The sequence below is a fragment of the Apteryx mantelli genome, chromosome 6 (genome assembly GCF_036417845.1).
Source record: "Apteryx mantelli isolate bAptMan1 chromosome 6, bAptMan1.hap1, whole genome shotgun sequence".
Classification (NCBI taxonomy): Eukaryota; Metazoa; Chordata; class Aves; order Apterygiformes; family Apterygidae; genus Apteryx; species Apteryx mantelli.
In genome coordinates, this window is record NC_089983.1 from 50,436,297 (window position 1) to 50,463,805 (window position 27,509).

Here is a 27,509-nt window from a genome sequence, read left to right on the forward strand (position 1 = left end):
TTTTTTCAGTGTTGGAGTTTGCACAGCTTTGTACTGTGTTTTGTAATGAATCCTCTGTATTACAATAATTCTTCTTTGCATTCAGCAATCTCTAATCTTGATCTGTTACCTATACACTTAAAAACAATCAATTCACAACATGCATTGAAGTTATTCCATTATCTCATTTTTATTTTAAACTATAATAATAGTTTTAATCACCTATTGTTCATGTTGGACGCCTTTACTATGTCATAGCAATCTTTGTTCATTGATCTATTTAGAGTAAAGGAGGATGTTAATTATGGCTTATCCTTTGTAGTGTAACAAGTACCTTTTACTAATCCAACACTGTAAAAATAAAAAATCCCCCCCCTTTTCTCCCCCCCCTCTGACCCCCCCCAAAAACAATTCTAGACAGCAAGGGTAGTGTGTTGCTTGGACTAAGGCTGGGCTGTTAGCTAAATTAAGCCATTGTGACTCAAAATCCTCCTTTAATAAGGTTCATGCTGTCTACAACTTCATCATTTTCTGCTGAATGATAATTACTTTATTCAATCATGTTCAAGGTTTTAGTGAAAGCTAGCATTGATTGATTAACTTCAATTACCATGCTTACATTTGCATAGATAAAAACTGCTTTTCAATTTGTGAGTGGCACGCTGGTGGAAACCCTGCGCTGATATTTGCATTTCAATGTGGATAGTGAAGAATAAAGGTGGAAGAGAGGTCTGATCAGTGCTAAGCCCTTTCTGCTTCAGTGCTTAAGCATTTTTCCATAAACACTCTTGTTATGATGTTGGTTTGTTCAAACCACTCCGAGGTAGCCGGCGGAGTCTCCTGTTTACAAGCCTGTATGACAATTTAACAGCGCAGGTTGGGGAAAACCGAAATCAAAGCTTCCAAAAGACCGAGGGTTTTGCAGCAAGCAAGCAGCCCAGAAAAGTTCTTCCTCCACTGCAGCAATGAAGTGCAAAGTCCTGCGCAGTGCTCGAAAGCAGCCTTGGCGGCGGTTCGTCGAAGCCCCAAACTTACTCGCACTGTTTGTGCTCTGGTTTGGTGGGGTTTTTTGTTTTGTTTTTGTTTTTAATAAGGATCGGGTGGTAAGATGAGCAAAGCGAGTAAAACGCTTCCCGCGTACCCGATCGCTGGCGGAGGCAAGGCCCTGACGAGCAAATCTTCCCCCGGTCCTTCGGGGACAGGCTGTTTTGCAAAGCTGCTGCCGGTTTTGTGCAATCGATAGTGGCCCGACCCGAGCCCGGCACGGCGGGCTTTGCCTGAGCGCAACCTCGGCCGCTTCCCGAGGGCGAATCCCCCTGTTCCTCCCTTCCCTGGGCTTTTCCCCCTCGGCGTTCGCTCCTGTCGCTTGGTTTACCAGGTGCTGGGTGATCCTGTTCGCACCGAAACCAGGCGAGGTGAGCGTTGATCTCGGCTGCGTCCCTGCAGCCGTCGCCCAAAGCGAGCGGCGTCGCTCCCTGCCCCAGCCCCGGCCCCAGCGGGCGAAGCCCTTTCTGCCCCCTCTGCGTTTCGTAGCTGCTTCGGGCCTTATCTGCCTTCGCCTCCGCATCACGCTCGGTCCAGCGGCTGAGCAAAGCCCAGTGCCGAGGTCACGGATTTTGTTTTAAAATGAACATATGGAAAAATAACAGATTATACGTAAATAACTGAACAACTGCTATTCGCTTCAGGGAGTGGCGGATAGGGAAACGGTTGTTTTTCGGATTTCCTGTTTCAGGCAGGACCTAGTCAAAATTTTGCACAAATCTTGAGAATCAGTTTGAGAAGTATTTGAAGAACGAAAAATGTAACTTTAAACTGTATATTTAGCTGTATATGCAGTGTAAATTAAATAGGGCTGAGAAGTTTTTCTTCTAGGTTTATTTTCTTTGAGCCTTTTAGAAATATTCATCTGTTTTCATTCAGCAACAATATTAATTATTAACTACAATCACCCACCTACTTCCCTGTCTTTTTTCCCTCTTTCCTGTATGTGATATTCTTTAACTTCTTAAATCACATGAAACAAAGGAAGATAGTTCAAGCCACCTTTAAAAGGTCATCGTAGCAAAAATTAGCTTTTAACAAATCATTTGGATTGCCTGGATCAAATCTGCTAAAGAGGGTCCATATCAGTGTGGGGTTCTTTGGTTTTGTTTTCTTTTGGGGTTTATCTTTTTTGTGCCCCCCCCCCCCCCCCCCCGGTCCCGTGCCAGCAGCGTTCCAGCTTTGTGGCTAACGAAAAGGCAGAAATCGGGCTGGCCGTGTCCCCTGCTGCAGTTTTGTTAGGAATCCAGTCAAATTCAAACTGCATAACCCTGTTCCTAATTCGCTAGCCTGTTCTGGGCTATCGTAAGCGTGAGCCAAGTGCCGTCCCCGTGTTTCGGCGCCGCCTCTGTTCTCAGTTTTAGGGACCAGGTAGGAGAGGTGAGAGAAGCGCAAACGGCGGCGTCCTCTGCGTGCAGAGTTAAAGACATGAAGTGTTAGTGTCTGCAGTGGCAGATCATGCGTGTTGGTGGTTTCCTAGTGAGTTCAGTTTTATTTCTTTTTTTTTTTTTAATTGCTTGCTTGTATTCAAGAGTAAACGAGAGCGAATCGAAGGGAAATCCCTAAATTAGGCCCTCTCCTTTTTTTATTTAAAAACAAACAAACAAAACCCCTTTGCTGCCCTTCTGCAGAGAGCTCTTTCATGTCTGGGAATTGTTCAGGGCGAGTCTCTCGTGCTGAAGAAGATGGCATTTTCCAACCATGGGATTATTTGAAAGAGCTAGGAGGGCCATACAAAGACCCGGCAGAAAATACACTAATGGCTGCAGAGAGTAAATGTCATAAAGCCTCCTGCAGTTCATGGGATCTAACTATAAAACTCTCTATCCTATAGCAATGCGGCATGTCTGAACAGCCTCAGTCCGTGCATGTGGGCACATGGAGAGGAGCAACCAGGAACATCGTAATATAACAGTTTGCTAGATGTAGTTCTCCAAGATACTATATTAACCAGTTTTGTGATGAAGAAAATACGTAGGCAAGTGGAAGCCAGATTGCAGGTCATGTTCTACATTTGAAATGCTACCAAGTAAAACGTCTGCCAGGCTCTGAAATATATATTCATAAAGGAATATGAGTAGAGAAGTCAGCAGGATAGAAAGAACACTAAGGCACTTTCATGACAATACCGTGCTCCACTAGCAAAGTATTCCTAGGAAAGCTGTTTTTTACATATATACATTGTTTAGAAATAGCAGCATGTTCTGTCTTTGGCTTTGCTCAGAAATGTACTTGTGTAAGAAAGGAGAAGGTTTTAATTCTGCAAAGAACTTGCTTTTCATGCTTGGTCTGCCCTCAAAAGGATGGCTTATGTGTAACAGCCATGGAGGAAGCAGCACTTGACAGCAAATACTGGGTAAGCTTCTAGAGCGTATTTGTATGTGGTTTTGTGGGAGGAGTTGCATTTGGTCAGATAGAGGACAGCGTAGTGTTCTGCCTTTTTAATTTGAAGTGTGTCTGTTTTGGAGCAAAAAAGCTTTGATAGGTCACATGATGTGCTTCACTCAAACAGTTTTGCAACTGCTTGACTCTTGCTGTGTTCTCAGTGGGAAGCATTTTGGTTTGAGGTATGCAGCTGGCCTTTTCCCTGAAACAACAGCAGCGTTGGCAGGAACCCATCGCATTGCCTGGAGTTGAGCTTGCAGAGTTAGGGAAGCTGCTCCGACCTGCAGCGAGTGCACTGGGTAATGCTTAAGCTGCTCGAGCAAGATCTTGGCACTCCGGTTGTCTCAGTTCTGCTTTGGCTAAAGTCTTTACTTTCAGTAGAGCTACGCAATGCGGTGTTTCCTCCTCTTAACCTGTTCTCTTCACATGTCAGTACAAATACACTATTTCAGTGTGTTTTCCCTTAGCTGAGGGATTCTTTATACTGGGGAAGGAGGACTCTGATTTTGTGAGTTCTTAGCTAACCCTTAATGTAAAAGGCCAAAGTCTCCTCGGCAAAATAGATGAGCTCTAAAATGTTTTGCAGCACCACACGGCTTATCTCCCAAAGCACCGCATAGGGTGGGGTGGCCCCCCAGGTGGACTCCTGAGTCCCTGTGTGCCAAGACGCGTGGGCTTCCCCGTGCGCAAGGCCAGGCGGGATTGCTCTCGCCGCTCAAGCTCGCTGAATTCTGATAGCCTTCACGCAAAGCTGCGGTTTTGTAGGGGAGTTACAATACTCCTCTTCTCTTACTCACTCTTTCTAGGAAGTGCTAATTCCTCCTATTTGAAAGTTGTCTTAAACATGGGTTTTTTCATAGCTGGCTGACTTTGAACGTTAAGTTTAAAAAATATATATCTATCTTGCAGAACTTAATAAGAATGAAACCACTGGGGTTCTGCAGACAGTATTTTAAAATAGATAAAAGTGCTAACATACCTATAGGCACTGAAAAAATCTTGTCCTCAAGAATTCTGTAGGAGGCATGCTTTTCTGTCAAACTCCATGCACCTTTTCAAAAAGAGGAAGACTTGTTACACCGAGCACAAAGATGCATTATGAAAGAGCCGGTGTATAAGGAGTTGTAGCTATCAGCTTTTCTTCAAGTAACAGGACTGTAGTTTGGGCTTAAATGTGCTAACTTTAACCAGCAGTGTTATGCACCAGATCTGTTCTACAGATGATCTCTGTACAGGGAGAGTCTGTAGTGTGTGTGGGGGGGATCTTGTTCTGTTTAGTTTTCTTTAAGTCCTCCTCCTCAGATACTTAATTCATGCTGATACAGCTCTAAGGCCATTGCGTAGCTCTTCCCAGGAAGGACTCCTGCATCATTCCCGTAGCAGGTCGCCAGCGGGACCTGGTAAGATGCTCACTTGCACCAGGGCGGATGGTGATAGACAGGAGACAGCGCTTAGCGCTCGGGCTGCCTTTTGTATTTCTCCGTTCTTCAGCTGGGCTTCCTGCGCCTTTAGTGTCTGTAAGAGGATTTTCCCATACTTGCATCATCTTCACAGTGCCCTGCCTGTTCTCCAGCGCTCTGTAACCTTCTGCAGATGGTGACATGAACAGATGACTTAAATGAGAAAGATCCCAAGTCAAAGCAAAAATACGGCATTTCTCGGTTTTGCAGAGGATGAGTTTTCTGGATTTCACAGGTTTTAGTACTTCTCCTTCCCCTAGGCTGCTTTTATAAAAACACTTCATGAACTTGCTTTTATGACAGAAGCCAGGAGATGATGCCAGTACTTGAAAATGGAGCATTTGGCATCCTTGCTTTGCTAAGAAATGTAGTCATGTGCGAGTTTCATCATAGGTTCGGGAGGAGAGGAGAAGGGGCAGGGGAGGAAATAATAAGTCGGATGATGTGTACTGCTGTCTGGAAGGAAAGAAATACTTGAAATCAAGGGGAGGCTTCAGGTAAGAAGTGTGTTCCCCGAGGTGGTTCAGATGACTCTTGAAGCAGAGAAATAAATCCCTGGTCTGGTCATGCTCACTAGTGCCGACTCAAAGGGCACCGAAATGCTCGTGTGTGTTGCAGTTATCGTGGCCTCCTTGAACGTGCTGGAGGAGAGGCAGATTCTTTCATTTCGGAGCATCTCTGTGGGAAGGCTTTATGACATTTCTGTAGCATGAACACATCTACATTTTCTGCTTTACCTTTGAGTATTCTCTGTGTGTTGGGAACAAGATCTGAAGAATGACTATTTCTTTAAATAGCATTCTTTAATCTCCGTCATTTAATTGCATAATTTTGGTTCAGCACTTTAGATTTGAGGTGCTAGAAGATGTTTTCCTCCTTATGAGTTTGCTTCAAAAACAGGCTGACGGTCTCCTTTTGAAACCAGACAAAGCAGTTGCTCCTGTTTAAGAACCTAATGAAGTCGAAGCACTGTTGGAGATGGATTAGAAAATAACTTCTACTCTGAATGAAACAGATAATTTAAAAACTCAGGCCTAAATGTTTCTATACATGGCTATGTTAACTTCTCAGCTGTGGTGAATGCTCCTCACTGTAGTTGGAGACTTGGTACAGATGGCAGATGTACATTTCCACAGTGATTTTTATTTGCTTCTCTCAATATATATTTTTTAAATTATACAAAACAAATAGATACACAAAAGTGTCTCACATATTTAATATTAAGATGACTGAACAATAGGAAGTCATCAGTTTGTTTTCTAAATCCTAATGCAATGGTTGCCATAAGAACACAAATTATGTGTACATTTTAATGCATCTATGCTTCATAATTATGCATGGTTGTGTGCCGTTATAATTGACATAAAATATAAAACAGGTCAAAGAGCAGCTATTAAAACTATTTTTCATTTTGCTTCCTGACAGCCGGCGACATCAATGCCTACTGCATTTAATAGGACCATACAGGGAATGCAAAGATAGTTATATAATTTCAACCATATTAAAGCCTCCAGAACTTGCAGCCTAATTATTTCCTACAGTGTCTTGCTGTAAACTGTATTACTTTATTTGGAATGTATTCGTTTTAAGATTAAACAATTGAACTACATTAAATTAGCATGAAGGGGAAAATCATAAAACTTTTGGACATATTTCATAGAGGTCATTCTGTTAGGTTAAGAATTATCCCAGGAGCAATGATTTTCTGCCACTCAAAATAAAAAATAATGTTAGAATTGTGCTAATTCCATGCAGTTATTTTAATCACTGAAGTAAATTCTACCAAAGGGCTAAACTGTAGTTGTATCCTTTCCCTAATCATAGAATGACAGAAAGAAAAATACTGAAGAAAAATGGTGAATTTATAAAATGTGCCTCCTCTTGCTAAAGGCCGTATGAAGACAAAGCAACAAGGTGCAGTTTGCACCATTTTTTAACTCGTTATCGATAATACTATCATGTCATAATGGTCAAAGGTTCCTGTTCTATTGTGGGTGTTTAGATTTCTTATGGAGTTTATATTGTATGTGGCCTATATTTTGTAATAAATCCTTTTTAAAATTAGGTTGGAGAGGGACATCTAATCTTGGCAGAAAAATGTCCGTGGTCACATGTGCGTGAGCTCTGCCCGCTCCCTAACAGAGACCAGCCAGTGCGCATTTTCGGTCAGTGCTGAATATCGGGACAACAGAGACCGAACGTCACGGGGGAAGATCCTGCTTAGGGATCTGCTGCAGTGCCACTGACGATGATGGACGTGAAGCAATTTACGTGAGCTGAAGATCTGCCCTACCGGACCAAATTTCAGCAAATAAACCTTGGTAGAATGGTGTTGTCCTGGGCGTTTGTGCTTTGCATTGCTGCACACTGTGCTTCAGGTCATGGCTAAAACTGATCGGGGGAAGAGTATGAGCACCTAATAAATATTGGCACTCCTGTGTCTTATGTGCTAAATCTGTTTAGGGACTGGATATTTCAGGAGGCTGGTAATAGACTTTAGGGAATCTTTCAGTTCTAGCTGGCTGATTCAAGTCTAGTTCGTGGATAGTGACTGAAAGTTATTGCCCAATTTGTGGTGTATGAGGAATAAGTTCAATCCAATTTCCCAAGATAAAGGCAACCACTTCCCAGAAAGAACCAGCATAAATGGCACTTGTTAGCAACTTAACAGGGAAGGCAAAGTTTGAAGGGAAGTGAAGGCCAGGCTCATCTGACTGAGCATGTTGGCAGTGGAGCGTGAAAGGTTTTGTGGCTGCCCCTCTGCATCTCGTCAGTAGAAGCAGGTCTGAGCTTCCCAGCAGAGATCTGCTGCATTTCACTATTAGTCATTTAATTTACATTCAGGTTCTTGATTCTGATAACTTTCCTTTCTTTGGCAATTTTCGCAAGGTGTTCCCCACCTTGCGTTTCCCCAGCTCAAGCTGAGGTCCTCCCAAGGCACGCAGTTCCTCAGTTCCATGAGCGCCCAGGAGGATAACGACTAGTGCCGAAGCTGTAATGATGTGGGCTCCCATGGGTCTCCTGTCACCCTCGCCTGCCGAGGACGCATGGGTGGCCGAGGCCAGAGCAGACAGTGGTTGGGGAGCTCCAGTGGGAACAACGCGGAAAGCCACCGGTTGCTTGTAGTCCAGTCCGTGAAGCCTCTGGTTACTGCCGTAGCCCAAAGTCGGTTTTGGAGGCAGTCTCCATCGGGGCAGGTGAAGCAGGGCGGCAGCAGCAGTCGCAAGGTGAGAGCCCCCTGCGTGTGGGGAGGCCGTCTCCCAGCGGCCTGGCGTTGCGTTCATGAGCTCTGGAGTTCGACTGTTCAAACCGAGCTAGGAGCAATATTCCTCGCCGTTTCCGTGGGGGCTGCCTAACATATGCGATCTCCCAGAACGTGAGGTGGATATCTAGCCTAATTGCTTTTGTCTCCTTTAGTGGTTTGAGGAGGAAAAAAAAAAAAAAAGTCTGTCTTGGGCCCTGAGCACGTTACTGTATTTTAATGGAGTTTACCTGTTGTCCACATCTCTTACCTGTTCGTGAATGGGTGTCTCTGGCACGGCTGAGGACGTGGGTTGTGCCTCTGGCTTCCCGCCGAGCCGACCTCTTCGTGTAGAGGAGCCGTTTTTCATATCCTCTTCATCAGCTCTGCAGAACACAGTGCACTGACGCCTTGTGAATCCTGGCCAGGTATTTTGAGGGGAGATTTATCGTTAATGAAATCACGCCTTTTGCATGAGACCGTATTCAGAGTGTCATGTACTCCCTCTCGGGTATGCCTTTAGGTGAGAACACCTTTCTGGGTTGACTGCCTGCAAGGCCTTTGCGTATCAAGTCTCAGCTGTAGATAGGTTGTTAAAGCCATTAAGAAGAAATTTAAGTGCCTGATTTCAGAAAGTTTGAGCTCCGTTTGTGTTTTTAAATAGCAAGCATCATTTAATTATCTCATCAAACTTTGTTCCTTTTCATTTATCTACGGTCTCCACCTGTCTCCTTTATCTTTGTAAAGTTTGAGGTCTGTGGCACCTTTTTGTGTTTCTAAAACTCCTGGTGCTTGAGGAAATCAGGAGATGAAGAAATAACTCCGAACTTGTAACAAAGGCTGCATTTGCAGCTGTAAGAGGCGAGCGATGCTTACTGGCCAAAGCACGAGTTCCTGGGCTGTTCCTTAACGCTACCATGTGCATTTCGAACAGCCCAGGACACGAGGCGATGGGTTATAGAAAGCGGGGACAGCTCGAGGCCTTCAGGCCACAGTAGCCTTTCTGCTAGTCACCTACAGCTGGATCGATAAAAATGCTTGATATTCCCTACCAACAGCATCTTTGGTTATGAACACACAGAAGAATGAGGAAAATAAAAACTGGCACATTTCCGTTGTTCCTTGTTGCCATGACATTATGAAAAGTAAGTCTATATCTATTTTCAAGATTTTCACTTAAACCCTGTGTTTCTTGAAGTGTTGTGGTTAGTATTGACTGCAGAAGTAGATTATGGGAAAAAAATTGTTTTATAAGTGACAGGAGGTCTCAAAGAGTATTTGAGATTTACACCAAGATGTTTAATCCTAGGCTTTAAAACCTCTTCTTGGAGAAAACTGTACACTTGGCACCGTGTCTAATTTAACTAGAAATAACTATAAGGTCTTTACAGTGGTAATACACAACTGTAATATACAATAAATGTAATCTGACACCGTCACTTAAATTGCCTATATACTTTCATCCTCCTCCTCCTACTAAACTGTCGAACAATGTTCTACATTGTGCAAAAAATAAAGCAATATATAGTCTCTGACAGCAATTCTGCAAACCATTAAATAGGTGGAAATAAAACACTTCAGCAAAATGAAGAGAAAGAGTTTGGACATTTTATGGAAATGAGGCATGTAGGAAGTCCAAGAATTCAAAACCCTTTTATTTACCTTAGAAGTTGTACCACTACCAGTTATGTGGACATCTATTTTCCAGTAAAGTAAGGAGCGGGGAAAAGGCAATCCTATGCAATCCGCTTCTCAACACTAACAGAGACCTGCAGTGTAGCCCACATCTTGTTAATTTGAAGCAGGATAAGGATCGGTGGTAACTGAGTGAGTACCGTCAGGACAGAATCCCAGAACTGGTGCATAATATCAGTAAGGAGTATTGATATCTCATGGCCAAATTATCCCAGTTTCAGTTTTGCTGTGCTGTCTCAGGCTCTGCTTGGACTCAGAGTCTGCAGTACAGCTCATCATCTGTTAGGCTGGCAGAATCTGTCAGTCCTCGAGCACAGCTGACTGAAGGCGAGCAACAAGAAACCCAAGAATCTGCATTTTGTTTCTCAAAGCCAGTGAGATAATTGTTTGTTGAGGTAGGTAGAAATAAAATTTTTCTGAAATGTTTATTAGTATGTGAGAAAACTGGGTGTAAATTGCTGCATTATAGTTCTGTATCTCAAAGATTAAAGGTTCTGAGGAAGAAATTCTAGCATCTTTAAATGGCAGTTCTTAAAAGACCACCTTTTTTTTTTTTTTAATAATCTTTTCTATTAGCAGACACCATTAACCCTGGAGCTTTGTGTAGAACTGCTCCTGCATGGCACAGGTCATCTGCTCTGCTCTGAAGGGCGATTGCAGCAGGCATCTTTGGTGTCCTCCTGGAACTATATGAACTATATGATTAAAATTTTCAGTGGTTCCTGTTTACTGCCCTTGTTTTAATATGGTAGAAAACTCTGTCTCTCTGTGGTGTATAGCTGTACCTCACCAAGGGGACTAATATGGTGGAACAGTTGTGGGATGAGGGACTGGGAGATGTGATCATGGTAAACAGATGAAGAAATTCTGTGCGTAAAAGATAGCACCTGTGGTCAAATGAAGGAAACCACCTCTGACTACAAGCCTTGCTTCTCCATTCGTGCCGAGTTCATTGCAGATTAAATATATTACAGAACTATGGAGCAGTGTCTTTGTGGTTACAGAGTCCTTAACATGCCTACAGCAAGGGCAGTCTCTTACGGCTAGGTGCCCTAATGACGTGGGGAATGGGTCTGCTTGGATGGGTGCTGCCTGAATCCAGCAGACTCTGGTGGTATGGGGTATTGGCGTTTCCTTTTGCCAGGACAGAGACTTTAGTGGGAATGACCAAAGGTCTGCAGCACTTGGCCGGTCGCAGACCAGGCTAATAGCAGACGCGGAGGGTATTTGTGCTGGCAGTGCTCCTCAGTTACCCATTTAGAGTCTGATACTGAAGAACGGCTCAGTAACCTGTTGAGGTGGTGCCTAATACTTGCCACATTTACTGCGTAATACCAGGTATTTAGCACCGGCTTGAGAGTCCACCTCAGTCACAGCACAGCCACAGAAGGACTGGCCAGGGGAAAGCACGCTGGCCACAGTGTCCAGTGGGCAGGCGCTGCTGAGATGACCTGATGTTTTGTGTCAGAGTCTCTTCTGGCACGCTGGGCAGCGGTGTGCCACAGCAAGTGAATTATTTCGTGTGTGAGGAACTACTGCCTGGTCCACCACTGTGTGTTTGATGTAGCTGGAGCCCCGTCCATCAGTGTGTCTTCTCCCAATGTAGGCAGCCCACGTGTCTCCAGCTTGCCTTCGATCCGTGAAGTTCTCCGCCCACTTTGCTTAATCACCAAGTGGCTTGTTCCTGAAATCTGAAGCATATTGCAAATACATCTCTTTCCAGCGATAAGGCTCTTTGTTAAAAGGCTTTATTTTTACAGATGTGACATAGCATATAGGTAGTTTGGTACCTCCTCAATTCGGATATCTAAACATAAGCTCAGCTGTCCCCTGGACTGGTTATTAATGTGGACCTTGGCTTTTCTGTTCTCAAGCACAGCTTTGCCCTCAAAATCCTTCAAAGTGAAGACTGAGAAGCATATAAAAGCTTTGTATTCCATTACTGGAAAATGTATCAGAAAAGTGTTGAGCTAGGTAATTACCTTAATCCAACCGAAATAGTTGGTCATAGTATACATTAGATGAGCATCTAGAGTCAGATTTGAACATGCAGTCAACCTGAACAAAATTAGCTCAGCAACAGTGGTCCAGATTTCTTAATTAGTTCTCAGTGACGAGAACATTTAATGTTTCCAAAAGTCAAGTGCAAATTCTACAAGTGACCATTCAAGAAGACTTCGTGAGGGTGAATTAAGCCTGGCGTGGTACCCCACTGTCAGATGCAGCATCGAAGGCTAACCTCATTTATTCCTCTCTGTTAGGGTCCCTTTAAACTTCTATATAGTGAACTGCAATAAAAAGTAATGGTATGATTAACTTCATAGTAATAAGCTATTGCATTCAAAATACACATTTAACTCTAATTTTCATTGAACTACACAGAAGCTGAAAATATAACAGCATTTCTCAGTCGGTTGACAGTACATTTTAGTGTATTGTAATTAGCTATCTTGGCTTCTCTTGGATTAGTAAAGTAGATAGGGTTCATGAAAAAGCTCAGTGGTCACTTAGCAGTTTTTTCTTTTCTTTTGAGTTAGAAAATTACTGTTTTTTAGTGTTGCTAAATATTTACGGGAGGCAGTTGAGACATATGATGTGGAATATTCATGCTAAACATTAATAACACTGAAAGATGGAAATAAAAAAATATTTCTAGTGTAAAGAAAGCCTTTGCAGTCTATAGAAAATCTGCATTATTGAGCTTTTATTTTGTTATAGGTAAAAATATTTGGGGGAAGTAAAAGTGAACCATGCTCTGTCATGGCTGGCACATATTAGTTGGCTGTGAGAGCGTGGCAAAAACTTAGTGAGCTCTGCTTTCTTCAAGAAGAAGAAAAATCCCTTGCTGGAACTGAATGAAATTACTTTCTCTGGTGTCTGCTTCAGCGCCGCCTCAAGTGCTTCCTCTCCCAGTTTTGCAGTGGTGGAGGCTGTGTGTTAGAGCGGCAGCCCCGTGAAGTGCTTCTTGCATTTCTTCCGTCCTCAGCTGTAAGACTCTGTTCCTGATCGACGTCTTGAGTCGAGGCTCCTGCTCTGCACAGACACTCCACACCACGCATGGCTGTTGCTCTCCTGAGCACGTCTGAAAACTGGGTGCTTTCTGTTGAGATTTAAGTAGCAGAGAAAGCTCTCTTGAAAGTCTGGCCCATTCCTTTGATACCGAGGAAGAGAGACTAGCAAAACCAGAAATTAGTTTCACAGTAGGCCTAAATATCCCCTGATGAAAACCCTTACTGTTATATTAGACATTATTGCTTTATTTTTATGCCGTTGTATACTGGTATTTAAAAGGTATAAAAGCTGCTGCACTGAGAAACTGCGAGCCGAGGAGGAAGCAGAAGTGTTTGCAGGGTGGTGGTGGTGGTGGTGGTGGTGGTGGTTTCTGCTCGCCTGACTCTCCTGGAGGAGCTCGTAGCGATATCACTACTTCCCCATCTTTTCCTTTCCTCTTTCCTATACGTAATACTGGCTAGTGATACTACTCCCCCACCAGTTTAGATTGAATCGGTTTTATGAAATGCCACAGTTTTATGGCATGCTCACAGAAACATTTAAGTTGAATAAAATTCTGGGTTCTTGACCACTCTTTTATTCAGCAGTGGACCCTGAATCATGACATCCATTGTCAGAGACATCTTCCAAAAAACGGAGCAATTTCTGAAAGAGAAATTAGGTTGTCTTTTTAAGTAATAGAACAGTTGTGCTAATTTTGACCCTTCTTATTTCCTGTGGGTTTTAAGTAGAGGCCTCCAATTTGAAACCTATTATACTCTAGAGACTGCTTCCACCCTCTCAGCAACGTAACCTTGCTGTAGTCTCTGCCCTGTTATTTTAGCACTTGTTGGTTTTGCTTTGAATCACGTTCTGTTTAAGAATATGTGGTATATGTGTGCTTCCTGCTATGCATTAAATATATATGCATTAAAGAGGATAGAGTTTTATATACCTCTTGTATCAACCCATTTCTTGACAAAATAATCAATATTAATTAATTTTAGCAGATATGTGGGCATACCCAGTTTCCCTTAGGAAAAAAAAAAACAAAAAAAAACAATGGCACTTGAATTTTATTTATCTTGTGGATAAGGAATTTTTCTTTACTTGTCAGGAGAAAGAAATCTTTAAATAAGTTAGTCTGGGCCCTTGCCATCAGCAAGTGTGGATATTTCTGTGGTGTGTAGTGCGTTATTCCCTCAGCAGGTGCCTGTGTGAGCAGAGCGCGGTGTGATGGAACCGCAAATCCCAGCAGAGGAGGCATTTTGGTCACTTCGCAGTACTGGTACAAGGATGCACCTAACTGATAAATAGGGAATGCTCCTGCATTGCTTTCTTCAGGATGTTTACTGCCTCTTATGTGTGTATTAAGGAAACTGCTGATCACACATGTCAGCCAAGCAAAAGAAACAACAATTTTAGCTTTGGAGATTGAGCTGTATTTACAAATAAAATAAAATTAACCCCCCCACACACACACTCCCAGAAAGGAACCTGTTCAAGACTGTACACATCTTGTTTTGGAAGTACTGACTAGTACTGACTACTGTGGCTGGATTGCATAGTTTAGAAGTAGTTCTAGACTTCAGATTAGATTTGAGCTTTATATTCATTTTGCATGGGACACAGAGACTGGAAGTGTGATAATCAGTTGTTTTTCCATGGCAGCATCTTCCATATCTTTAGCAAGAAATGATGAGATTGCCAAAAAAGTGACAAAATCTAGTCAACTTTATAATTTTGCCTTGCAAATAAGCAGTTTGCTCCTTGGGCTTGTGTGTAAGAACTGATCACTCACGACAGGTAATAATTGTTAATTTTTACTTTTATAATAATTTTTTTAATACTTAGAGTGTGGTATGCAAAAGCAGAATGAAGGGACTTGAAATTAGTGAGAAGAGTCAGAGGGCTACACCACTAACAGATGAGAGGTAGGACCACAAGGAGCATTTGTTAGTTAAGTTACTAGAGTCTGTGGGTCAGGTAGTTTTCAACATTAATCACCAGTAGGTATGACTTGGTGGTTTGGGTTGTGTGGTATAATTTGATTTGTTAGAGTGTGAGTGTTTTATAACCATCATTTGCGAGTAAATTACTTAGTAGTATTCTGCTTTATGACTGGCTGAAGAAACTTAGTTGATGGTATAATATAATTTATTTCCATGCATAAGTGAGTGACCTTCATATCTTATTCTGTCTCTTGTGACTTATTATGGACCATTCCCACACTAGTGGAAAAGAATTGTGCTTTACCACTGCCCATTGTTTTGTGCACTTGCTCCCACTAATGATGTATTTACAGAAGAAGATAACCGATGAAGTTTATAAACCATGAGACTGTTTCTGCATATGCACCACTATGATTCAGTGCTGGAAACGTAACCTCCTGTGAATACTCTTTTTTTTTGTTTGGAGACTGTAAAACCAGCAAGAGACTCCTCAGGGCTGGACACAGAGAGGGTGAATTTTCTCAGTCGCTTCTTTTCCCCTTCTGTGCAGGACTGTTCCTCATAACGCTGTCTCTAACATTTTCCTGAACTACTTTCAAATGTCTTAGTGTTGGACCTTTCACTTGCCTTGGAAGTTATTGCACAACATAAAACTTCTCATGGTTGGAGCGTTTCCTGCTTTTCCACCAGGTTTTTTTCAGGACTTTGTAAGAATGCAGTTCCACATTGCAGGATCTGGGTCATTATGAACTCAGGATTTGAAGTGATTTTAAGAGCATTTAAAAATAAGTTCAAAACCTATATTAGTACTATGTATATTGCTAGACTGCTCCATAATCACCCCTATCTCGTGGATAGAAACTTTCATTTCCAGCCTAAATGTATTTATTTATGACTGTTATTCCCCTCTTTCTTCTCGTGCCAGCATTACCCAGTGGAGTTTCACATCAGCTCTTGTCTTCCTCGAATAAACACACCAAGCTCTGTCGAGATCCTCTGAGAAGAAGGTTGACGTTTTCTGGTTATTCTGGTAGCCCTTATCATGGTACTTTCCTGCCTCTACTGGTAATATCTTACCTGACACCGCCTAAGTTGCACTTCCCTCTCTCATGTCCTTATCCTTCTCTTTTTGGACGCCCCCATGACAGCTCCTGTGATTACCTGAAATGCCAGAGGTTTCTGTCCTTTGGTGTTTCCAACTGATATTTCTTCAGCCTAGACAAGTGACCAGCCCAGCCTCTTGGGTTCACAGTAACTCCGGTGGACTCTATTTGAGGTAAATGAGCAAAACTAACAGGGTAGCCACAGCAGTACTGCAAGCTCCAGACTCTTCACGTTGGGGGCAGGAGGAGGAACCCGCGCTGATGGAGGGATGCCTCGCAGTCCCTTTGCTTTCTCTGTTCTCCTTCCCTCCGAGGTTTGGCTGAATTTCTTTCCCTCATCTCTCACTCTGGCCTGAAACCCTGTTTCAGTCCCATGGTGGAGACTCCCACTCCTCCTCTCCAGACTTGGTCTCTGTTTTTCACCAGGGCAAGGTAATTACCTGCATCCTTAAAGGCCCTGTGTGCACCCTTACAGAAGCACCTACCTCACAGCAGAAATTCTTAATAGTTCCAGAGTTCTGCCCTGCGCTGTTAAATTTAATCCTGTTTCAATTTCCCCCAGATCTTTCAGTTCTTCCCCATGGTATTCCTGTCCTCCTCTGTACTGGCAATATCAGGAAATATCACAAGTCCACTGCAATTATTTGTGCCAGGGTCACTAATGACATTGACGAAATAACACTAGATGCAAGAGCAATGTGTGAGGAATCCTTCTCCTTCCCCCAGCCCGCTGTTCTCCATCCAGCATGGCTGCTCTTCTCTCTCTGTTCATTTTGTGCTCTGAGTGTGGATTTAGTTTCACAAGCAGAAGTCAGCACTGACCTTGGAAGCAGCAATTCCCTCCTTCTGCTACTTCTTCGGCCCTTACACCACTTCTTTCATGATACAGCCCAAGCATTTGTGTGGTCATGCAGTGCATTGGATCCAAGAACTGAACCAGCTGAAAATGAGCCCTTTTCCTCTGTTTCTTGGCCTGGGTCTGTGTGCAGTGGTGTGCATTCTTGTGCTAACCCAGGCCGGGTAGGAACAACTGGCTAGTGTGGATAAAAGGACCGGGACAGACTTTTTGGTGATAACACCATCTTACGCTGTTTGTGGAAATAGGGTGTCACATTATCTTCTTGAGGTTAACGATGTCTCGGGTGCATCAAGCAAGACTGCTTACTGAAGTCCAAATAGCTGATTATCACATTTCTTTCCTCTGAAAGCCAGTTAGTTAAAAAAGTTATCAGGTTATTTTAGCTTGATCATATACTGGGGAAGCTCATGGCGTTTTTATCCCATCTTCCACTTAACTCTGTGCCTTTAATTGCACTTTGAAGTAGGCAGGGAGGAGCTTGACGTTGGACAGAAACCTGGTGGGAGAGGTGGTCTGTGCTCGACCCCAGCAGAGGAGCTGTCGATGAGCACAGCAAGGGCAGGCAGAGCCTAGCAGGGCCGAGGAGTGGGATAAAACCCAGGGAGGCAGGCGGGGAGCCAGGGGGATTGCGCAGGGACCTGGCCCGGGTGGAGAGGGACCTTCGTAAGAGCGTTCAGGTGCGCAGGCGGCACGGGGTGTGAGGGGGGCTGAGACGGGAAGCTGCCGGGAGGGCGAGTGAGGGAGAGAAGAGGATGGGACACAGGAAGGGCCAAGCAAGAAAAGGGAGACGAAAGCCGGACAATGTCTAGAGGGTAAAAGGATCTGCTGGACAAGGCATATGGGGCTGGGAGGAGAAGCCGTAAGGAGTTGGGACAGACCGGGTGGGTGAGGGAAGCCAGGCCTCCCCCAGAGTGAGGAGGAGATGGGACCGGGACCGTGCAGGAGGCAGGGGCGGGCAGAGGAGTCTGTGCTGCACCCACACGTCAGCACTCCATCAGACCCACCATTTTCTCTGCTGACAGCGCGGGTGTGCAAACCCACTGGCAGACTGCTTTATTCCCTTCTCCAGTCTGCAGTGATGACAGCATGTCACTGGGAAAGTATCTGTGGTGGATCTAAAGGTCCCCGCACTGCTGGTTGCCAGTGTGAGTCTCCGTGTGGCAACACCACGTGATGCAGCTTCTGCTTTTTACTTTTGCTTTTCTTTCACATCTGGGAAGTTAAGTGTAGTCACGCGCCTACATGGGAACTAAGCCGAAAGTGCAACTGTGTTTGAGAAATTAAGCACAAAAGGGGAAAAAGGCAAAAATAACACACACAAATTTACCAAGGGACTAGAGAGGCCAAGGAACGGGTGCAGCACACTTGTCGAGGGCTTCCAGGCATCCCCACATCTGCCGTGTGTCACATTCCCTGCATTTACACGCTGGCATATGCATTTGTATTTCTGCATGGGATCTTTCTATGTTGGATGATGTAGTCCCAGCTGTGCTTCAGCGCAACCCTTCCATTTGGAGCGGGACTGCATCTGCCTGTGCGAATGCCTGGGTAGCTTTAATCCACGTCTGCTGCATGCACATTGGGAAACAGTTTTAATTAAATGCATACAGACTCTTCCACAGTAAGGAAGATGGCAATGTCTTAGTGAATTCTATGAGGCAGGAAAGTGAAATATGAATGTTATGGGCTCAGTGAGATTACCAAAGTAGAGGTCTTGGAATGGAAATGTAACAGAAACATTAGAAGTTAGATTACTAACAGTAATGTAGTCATAGTAATTCACTACAGCAGCCGGGATTTATAAAGTGTAATATCTGACATATACATTGGCCTCAAGTCAGGAAGACGGCACCAGGCTACCTCTCTGTGTGATACGGGTGTTCGGTTCATTTGGTAGCCTCTCATCTTGATCAGACAGTAGCTACCATTTGAAGTTCTCCTACTATTCTTTTTTCCTGGGTGCCAGCAAGGTACAATTTTATTAAACAATTCACAAATGAGAACCCATACCCCCCAAGTATGTCTCTATAGAAAAATATCCATAGTTATCTGTCAAAATGCCAGTTTTCTTACTAGATCTGCTGCTGCGAGAGAAAAAAAGAGAAGTTAATTAATTCTGCAAGGAGGACAGTTTTAAATAATAGATATGAGTTGTGTCCAAGGTATGCCGTGTTCTCAGTTTCAGATATCTTCATGAAAAGGTGTCATGCAGATTTTGCTGTAATAGAAATGCAGTGTAAGGATTAGAGGAAACAGAACCAGACCTCTCGGGTTAATTATGAGACCTGGCACAAGTTCACTGTCATGTTGGCCCACCTTCTTGGTGCTATCGTTTATCCATTTCAGCTGGGTAACTTCATGCATACATACCCCTGGGGTGTGTTCAAGATTGCATTAATTAGTGTTTGTAAGGAGCTCTGAGATTCCTGAATGAAAACTGTGACTGAGGTTCATTGCATTACTATTACATGAGACCAATTCATCTGCTAATAAGGAGTAAGTGAGCTGCATGTTTCCCAGTGTTTTGTTTTATAAAAATAGCAATTCTGTCCGTCCGCAGTACAACCGTCACATGTGTCTTGCTTAAAGGTGTGTAATTTTCAGCCGGGATATTGGTTTGAGTCACATGAAGCTCACTTCTGCCTTTTTTGGGGTCTCTCCCTCTCTCACTTCCTCCATCGAAAGGCCACTCCGGGAGGGAAAGGCGAACCCGAACCACGCACGGCTCTGTCACGGCAGCGCACGGGGGCTGCGGGGCGCCCATCTCTCCAGGCCCTGGGCACGTCGGGTGTCTCTGCCAGCTCGCTCGTTAGGAACACGGCTTCTGAAACGTTTCAGAGCAATTTAGAGCAAAAATTCTAAGTTAAACCACACGTTTCAAGAGCTCGCTTGCCGGTTTCGGCTGCGTTTGTGAGCAGAGCGTTGGGATTACCGTTACGCGGGCAAAGTACGACAGTTGTCATCGGAAAGAGCAAAGGAAGTGAAACACGTACCATTCTTAACATTGAAGCAAGGTTTTAAACAAACACACAAAACGTAAGTGATGTCAAACGCGAAGCTGTGATCTCCCCCCGAACGTGCTGCGCTGGTTTCCCTCCGCCGCCAAACAGATGGTGAGGTCCATCAGCAGTCTCCTGGTGCAGCGGGGGGCGGCTTGCGGCAGGGGCTTGTTTAACAGTCCCCGCAGTGTAACGTTAAATAGCTATTTTAATCTAAAACATATTATAAAGAACTCAAATATTAATAATGTAATTAGCTATAAATTAGTTATTAAGGTTTTGATCTACTGAAGTCAAAGGCAAATTTTTCACTCACTTCAGCAGAAGTAGGAACAAGCCCTAAGAGTATTTAAATGAATAATATTGTGAGCTCTAATACTCTTTTAAGAGCAAAGGAAGTGTAAATCAATGCAATACTCTGCTAATCTGCAGTGGGGAACCAGAGAAATCCTGAGAAACAAAGTGGAAAAAAAAGAAGAAGGTAGAAGGCAAATCACTGCATTTAATTAAAAGATTGTTGGAGGGTTTTTTGTTTACTTTTTTTAGCATTTCAGTCGACTAAACTGTGTTCTCCGTTCTAGTCCAAATTGAAAGCTGCAAGTGGTTCCTTCACAGAAAACAGGGGGAAAAGCTTCCGGATCAGTCTCTGCAGAGAGCGCTGCTGGGGCCCAAAGAGCAGAAAAGCTGCTGGCAGGGGCAGCACGGTCTGCCCGGGCAGTGGCAGCTCCGTCGCCAGGGATTTGTTTGCCCGTCAGTGATTTATTTGCCCATCAGTGATTTATTTGCCCATACCTGGTCGCTGCGGGCAGGCAAGGGCCTCTTGCCGGGCAGTTAACTCGGCTGTTTGGGGAGATATTAGCCTTTTCAGTCAGCAAGGGGGTATTACAGCGGGAGATGCCTGTCTTTGTGGACGCTGCCTGACAGTTAGTTTACAATGGCCTGTCACTTGGACCCTATTTGCTGTCCCTTATCACATGTATCACGGTTCCTGTCAAAGAAAAATGCTGTAAAACTCAGATACGTACAGCTCCAAAACAATGCGGATTCCCTTTCCTTATCAATGTCGCCCCCAAATAAGACCAGGAGAGATTTGACAGAGTATTCCTGAACGCACACCGGCTCTGGCTTTGATCCTCTGGGGAGCTTTTGCTTAAAAACGATAGACGGATTATCAGATTGTTGCCGGCCCCGTCACTTGGTGGCCCCGTGGAGATGGCGGGCGCCCTGCGTTGCCCCGCAGCGGCGGCCCTGCGGGGCTGAGGCGCCGCGCGGTGCTCGGCCGCGCCGCGGCTACCCCGAGCCCTGAGGGGCAAGCAGGGGCCGCCTGACAGAAAAACACGCTCTTCCTGGGCAGCGAAAGAGCAAAATATACACACAGAGAGGCCTGGGGCTGCTGCTGACAGGCATAGCCAGAGGCGCTGCCTCACAGTGTGTGGCGGCGCACGGTGGCGTGTGGTGGTGCGCGATAGCGTGCGGCGACGTGTGATGGCATGTGGCGGTGCGCGATGGCGTGTGGCGGTGCGCGATGGCGTGTGGCGGTGTGTGGTGGCGTGTGGCGGTGTGTGGTGGCGTGTGGCTGTGCACGATGGCGTGTGGCGGTGCGCGATGGCATGTGGCAGTACGCGATGGCATGTGGCAGTGCGCGATGGTGTGTGGCGACGTGTGATGACATGTGGTGGTGCGTGATGGCGTGTGGCGGCGCATGATGGCGTGTGGCGGCGCATGATGGTGTGTGGCGGTGCACGATGGCGTGTGGCAGCACGTGATGGTGTGTGGTGGCGTGTTACGGCGTGTGGCGACACGCAGTGGCATGTGGCAGCACACGATGGTGTGTGGCGGCGCACAGTGGCGCCTCACAGCTGCCGCCAGCGTCCGTCAAAAAGAACGCAAAAGTCTGGTTTCGCCACAGAAATATCCCAAATCAGACCCAGATGGTGCGCTCGGCGCTCTTCCCACAGCTTCAGTTAATTTTCCCTCTGTTCTTTTAGCGCTTACATAAAGTATTATGAAAAAATGTTAGAGAAGACCAAGGAACCGTTCTTGTTAGTACAGACAAATAACATTTCACCACTTATAATCCTAATTTGTTCTGAGACTTTTTAATGTTCTTCTGTTATGTGTCCCCACCTATCTTCCCCGGCACATTCGTTACGTACTTCGGTGCATAACGCAGCACTCTGCTCCCTTAAAAAAGTGTATATGGTGTTCCACGCAGCGTATTAGTTACCATGGCAATGATGCTTTTCAATGAACACTAATAAACAAACCACACTAAAAAGAACAAAACCCAAACAATCCCTAATTAAATTAAAATTTGGCAGCAAGAACAACTTTTTTTTCTCTAAATATTTTTTTTGTCATGAGCCCATTGGCCACGTCTGTTCGTGACACTAACTCCTGGCCTCTTCTGTTTACACATGCTTCAGCTATAAAATGACCTTCTGTGCTGCGTTTCCTCAGCCACTTTCAATAACAATCTCCAGTTACTGAGTAAGTTACGAGGTTTTCTATAAATAATGTAATTGCACGAGAAACTAGGGCACAAGGAGACTCCAAAACTTCTGCAGCTGCTGGATGAGTGCGTTCGCTTTCCATCTAGATCTAGGCCGTCTGCAAAACGCCTCTTATCCTTCGAAGCGTCCAGCGCGGCATTGCGGGCGCTCAGGTGCCTCCAACGCCCCGTTTTGGACTCAAAACAGATGTCAAAGCAAAGGCTATGCCATGTGGTCCAGGGCCAGGGGCTGGGGACAGGGTGGGAGACAAGGGAGAGAAGGGGGCTCCGGCTCTGCAACCGACCGCGTGTGCTCAGTGGGGCTTCCCACTGTGCAGCACGCACAAAACATGCAAATCCTACCTCAGAAAGGCAGGAATTCACTTCTTTAATGAGAGGAGTTTAGTAAATAATGGTCCTGAGCTATTTTAACCTCCCTGTTGTCAGCCAACGGGGAAAGTCCCGTAGCGTGATAAAAATATTTTTATCCAGACCTGCGAGGAAGCACATCAGTTGGTGTTTGGAAATGCCACAAGAAGAAAGGCTCAGCATGACAGCCCAGGAATGTAGGGCAGCTCTCATTTCCCTGGCTGATTTTCTACCTGAATATTTATAAAAATATAAAAAGGGTAGAAGTGTGATTTCTGTCTTGGGGCTATAGAGGAGGTCCTTTGGAGGCCTGTAATATCTGTAGTATACTGGTGGGACCAGCCTGGGTGCCTGGAGGAGGCTAAGCAGCATTGCCTCTGGTCTGAGGTGGTGAGGGCCACTGGGCACCTCCGTCTAGTGATGAGGGTTAACGAAGTTTGCACAGCTGAAATGACGTGGGGAGGGAGGCAGGGTGCTCCTGCCCAAATCTCTCCTGGCCCCAGGTAGCGCCCGCGCTCCCCACGCCACCGCGCGACAGCCCCGGCATCAGCCTGTGATGGCCCCGCTGCCCTCCCACCGCTGCACTTCATCTCCTCCCTCCCCCTCCCTTGTAATCCGTTCATTATTACCCAAACTTTAAGCTCTATGCCTCTGAAGATCATTAATCATAGATATAATTTAATGACAGCTGGGTCGTGTCCCACTAACTAAGTACACCTTGTTTGCCTCAAAATGCTAATCGCTCCTCTGAAACATTAATGAGGGACAATTGGTATTAAGCCTAATAATCGTGTGTGGTCTAGTTACAGATTTATTCATACAAACTGGATGCCTTTTTCATGGTAAAAAGCAGCAAAATCTGGTTGTGCAAAACACCTATCTAGGTAGCAGTAGTATAACAAAACAGCTCCAAAATGACTGTGTATATATCAGAATAATTACTGTATAGATTTCCTGGAAAAATGTGGAACCCTTTTCTGTTGCTCTTGGCACAGATTAGATAGCACTTTTCTCCCCAAGTCATGTCATTGCTTTCAATAGAAATATTACTGAAATAACTTATTCTTCAACCTGTGTAAGTGGTAACAGAAGCTGTGCCATGGTGATCACCGTCATGCTAGGAGGGTGTCTTCTGCAAAGAAGTCACTGAGCCAAGACCTACCATTTCAGGCACTGATGGCGCGTCTCTGCACTTGCCTGGAAGTAGCTTGAAATCCTCCATCAAGGAGTGTGCCGGCAAATCAAGTCTCCCTGAAAAGAGAGAGAAAGGGAACTGTCAGGAACTTCTGATAAGACTTCAGTTTCTGTGGAGAATATGACAAAACCTGGTTTCGGTATGTATTGCAAATGAATGTCCTTCAGGAAGAAATAGATGATGAAAGACGGCATTGTCGCACGGGGCATGTGGCGATTGCATGGGGGTTTCGAAGCATGGGAGCGGCTGTGAACTACCCTGGAGGCATCTTCCCCAGCCCAGACTGCCGTTTCCATCTTCGGGAAGGGTCCAGCCCAAAGTGGATGTGTGACGTCCCAGTCCCTGTCCCAGTAACGTCTGCAGAGGGGTGATAATGTACTCCCCCTCTGCCCTCAAGAGATGGGGCTGTGAGGGACGGTCACTGTGGGGGTCCAACAAAATGCAACTGGCCCAGCGTGCTGGTTCTTGCATGTTCCTGCTGCAAACACCGCTCACGTCAGGAGGACGCGGGATCAGAGACAGACAGCGAGCCATGCCCTGGGTACCTGCCTCGCACTTGACGTTTTGGCCAGTTTAAATAATCTGCGATAATGAGCAAATTTTGAGTTCTCCAGCTAGTGAGGAGGTGGCGTGTGTCCCCCCTGGACCACGAGGCACCTGAAGGATGCACCATCCAGCTGCTCCCTTGGGCAGCATGAGAAACAGGGACCCACATTAACACCTCGCGGGCAGCTGGGTCCTTCGTTCATCACCCGCAGCTCCAGGTCTGGTGCCTCTTGGCCGAGCTTGCCAGTGCTTGCCACTGTTGCGGAGGGCCACCGCGGTGGGGTTGGCCGCGGACCACCCCGAGGGCCCACGAGGCGCAGGGCAGACGAGCGGGGCATGCGTGTACACGGGCCGAGGGCTGATTTGTATTTCCATTCATCAACCAGGGAAATCCAAACACAGTATTAAACCTTCTTCTGGAGTATTAAACTCTTTCTGTATTGAAAATCGAAGGCTTGCTCCCGCTCCCGGGAGAGTCATTAGCCAAATTCCCATTGACTTCAGCTGTAAGGGGATGGGACCCTGAATCTGTTATTCTCTTTTCCTGAAAAGATCAATTGTATAGGAAAGTTTCCACAAGGGAGAGGGGGAGGGAGGGAGCGAAAGCGTGTGTTTCTGAAATGTCCTGAATGATGGCAATGTTTAAAAGGCCTTGTTTCAAACAAGACAAGACCATCTTTTGAACTCAGCAGGATGCCAGTGTTCACTGCTATTGAAAAGCTGTTTGAAACCATCGGATCAATGTAGTGTTTTTGAGCTCTGCTTTGAATGAAGCTATTTATTCCAGCGTGTTTCATCATCTTCCTCTAGTACTAGAGCTTTCCTGTTTGCAGCCAGTGCCATTTCTGATGGATCTTTTAAAATAGCAATGATGTTTCACACAGAAAATGCACAGGCGGGTTTTCACGTCAGAGGTTTTCACACTACGGGTCTAACGCAGTTCCTCGGGCAAACCCTGTGAAGCATCAAGCCTGCTGGCGCCAGGGCCAGCCCCACAGCCGGGAGCAGGTAGCCTTCGGTACTCGTGCGCCAGCGGCCGTTGCAAGGCACAAGGAGGCCAGCACTGCAGCTTTTGAGTCATTTACATACAATTAGCCTTATATTCAGTCAATTTGGTTGAAATCTTGTAGAGAGAAAACAATAAGTATTTAACTGATACAGCTCAGTATCAGTGGGAACATCCTCCTCCCACTCTGTTCTTGTTTATTCCAAGTAGAGAATTGTGCGTCCAAGATCTCCAATCCCTTGCTGATAAAGAGCACAAGAAACACCGTCTTTATTTACTAAAAACTGTTGCATTGTGTTTAACTTTCCTTCCCCGGTCAAACTGCAGATATAAAAACCTTTCACCCGTACAAACACAAACGCCAGTATCAACTGTCTTTCATATCAGCATGATGCAGACTCACCACACAACAGATTTATTTAACGACTGAATAGGTACCGCAGACAATGAGGGGGAAAAACAAAGGTCCCGACTCTCCTCCGGGATGTGTTATTGGTGACAGCCCAGCTGATACCGCTGTTCAGAGGGCACTGAGCGGCCCGATAGAGGCAACTCTTCCCCCTGTCAGGTCCACGCTGCGAGGACGACCTGGGACAGTTTTTCCACGGGGGCAGCAGCGGGGAGGGCTCTTGGCACCCCTATTTTGGCTAATTTCAGACATTCTCTGCAACAGTGTATTTTCACTGATGGTGTGAATCTCATCAGTTCTCATTGTACTGTACAAAGCCATTGGATTTACATATTGTAGTGCCAGGGGACGTCTTGCAGTTTCCAACTGACTTTTCAGTTTTATTTTCCTCTTCACACCAAACAGTGAAGCCACACCGTGCGCTTCCCTGGGTTTTCGCTTGTTCTGCTGCAGCAGGAGTGTGAAGTGAAGGGGTTTGGCTAGACCCCGAGCTATGCAGAAATGCGAATAGGATCCCTCCTCACGTTAGATCGGTGAAGTGACAGTAAAGAGGTGAGGAATTTTTTCTCTGAACAACATAGAGTCAGGTCTGCAGTTTAAGACCTACATTGACATGTGTAGACTTGGTTTTCTGTGTTTTTCAATGTTCATTTAAAATTCACAGCTGCTAAACTAATTTGCTGGAATATTCATGAAAAGAGGACACAGGAGGGCAGGGGGAAGATGAATACAACTGCAATGGTTAAAAATGCAGCCTGGGAGTCCACGGCAATTTCTCTGCCCCCCCTCTCTCCACTGTTCATTTGACTCTCTCTCTAACAACTCACTCCAAAACATCCGATATCCGAGGGTCTCCCAGCTACGTGGATCAAGAAGCAACGTCCGAGGCGCCATGTGCCGTGTGGGACCTGTGTGATGGGCCCAACTCTGCTGCCGCTGTGTGCGGGGACTTAGGCTGCCGCCCTCACGTTCAAGTGCAAAGCACGCTCGTTCTCTGCTTGCTGTTTAGACAGGAAGAAACCAAGAGCTTGGGCACCAGGAGCCAATGCTATTTGATGAACTTTCTTGCCTTGTACTCTGGGAAAAGCCATAAGGAAAAATTCTTCCAGCAACTCGCGCCATAATGACAACTGATTTTTTTCCATTTCTTTGGTTTCTGCCTTTGTTCCTGGGGGTGGATGGGACACGCACCAGAGCGTTTCACATTGCAGTACAGGAGCGCCAGGGTCAGGAGCAGCCGCGGAGCAGCAGGTCGAGTAAATCTGGGGCAACATCTAGTTGCTGATCGTGCCACGTTGGACAGTTTGTGAGTCCAGCAATGGGATGCTGTGGGTGGTCTTAGAGAAAACTGTCTTGTAACTCACAGCTGCATGGTCAGCAATACCTGGACAAAACAACCGGGAAGACCCTCAAGCGAGAAAGAAAACAGGCAGAAGGAGATTGCAGAGTATATGGGTTGGTGCAGCTGCTTTTCAAGCTGATGGATGGCAGTAGTGAGAGTTACTTGATAAAATACCCAGACACCTGCTTAAGCTGTAGTTCAGTGCACACTGAATTCAATGGGAGGACTGTAATGGACTTAACTTACACCAGACAGGGCCTCATGGCTTGCAGAAAAACATACAGAAAGTGTTGAAACGCAAGGGTTTTCAAATCTCTTATATAAATAAGACATGCACACACAAAAATAATAATGATTCTGTACCAGGGAAGACTCCTGTAAAGTATATTTCACTGTGTGCATTAGGCAAATCCAATTTGCACATAAATTAGAAGCAGAGGAGT

The 27,509-nt window shown here is 45.3% G+C and overlaps 1 protein-coding gene across 1 annotated transcript in view; it reads left to right on the forward strand.

The window, feature by feature from the left end:
• Positions 1-7,066, forward strand: part of GPD2 (glycerol-3-phosphate dehydrogenase 2) — a 79,716-nt gene extending 72,650 nt beyond the window's left edge. The window contains exon 17 of the mRNA XM_067299461.1: positions 6,934-7,066. Within this exon, the coding sequence (XP_067155562.1) occupies positions 6,934-7,044 (111 nt within the window). The 3' untranslated portion in view covers positions 7,045-7,066. The remainder of the gene's footprint in view (positions 1-6,933) is intronic.
• Positions 7,067-27,509: the final 20,443 nt, after the last annotated feature.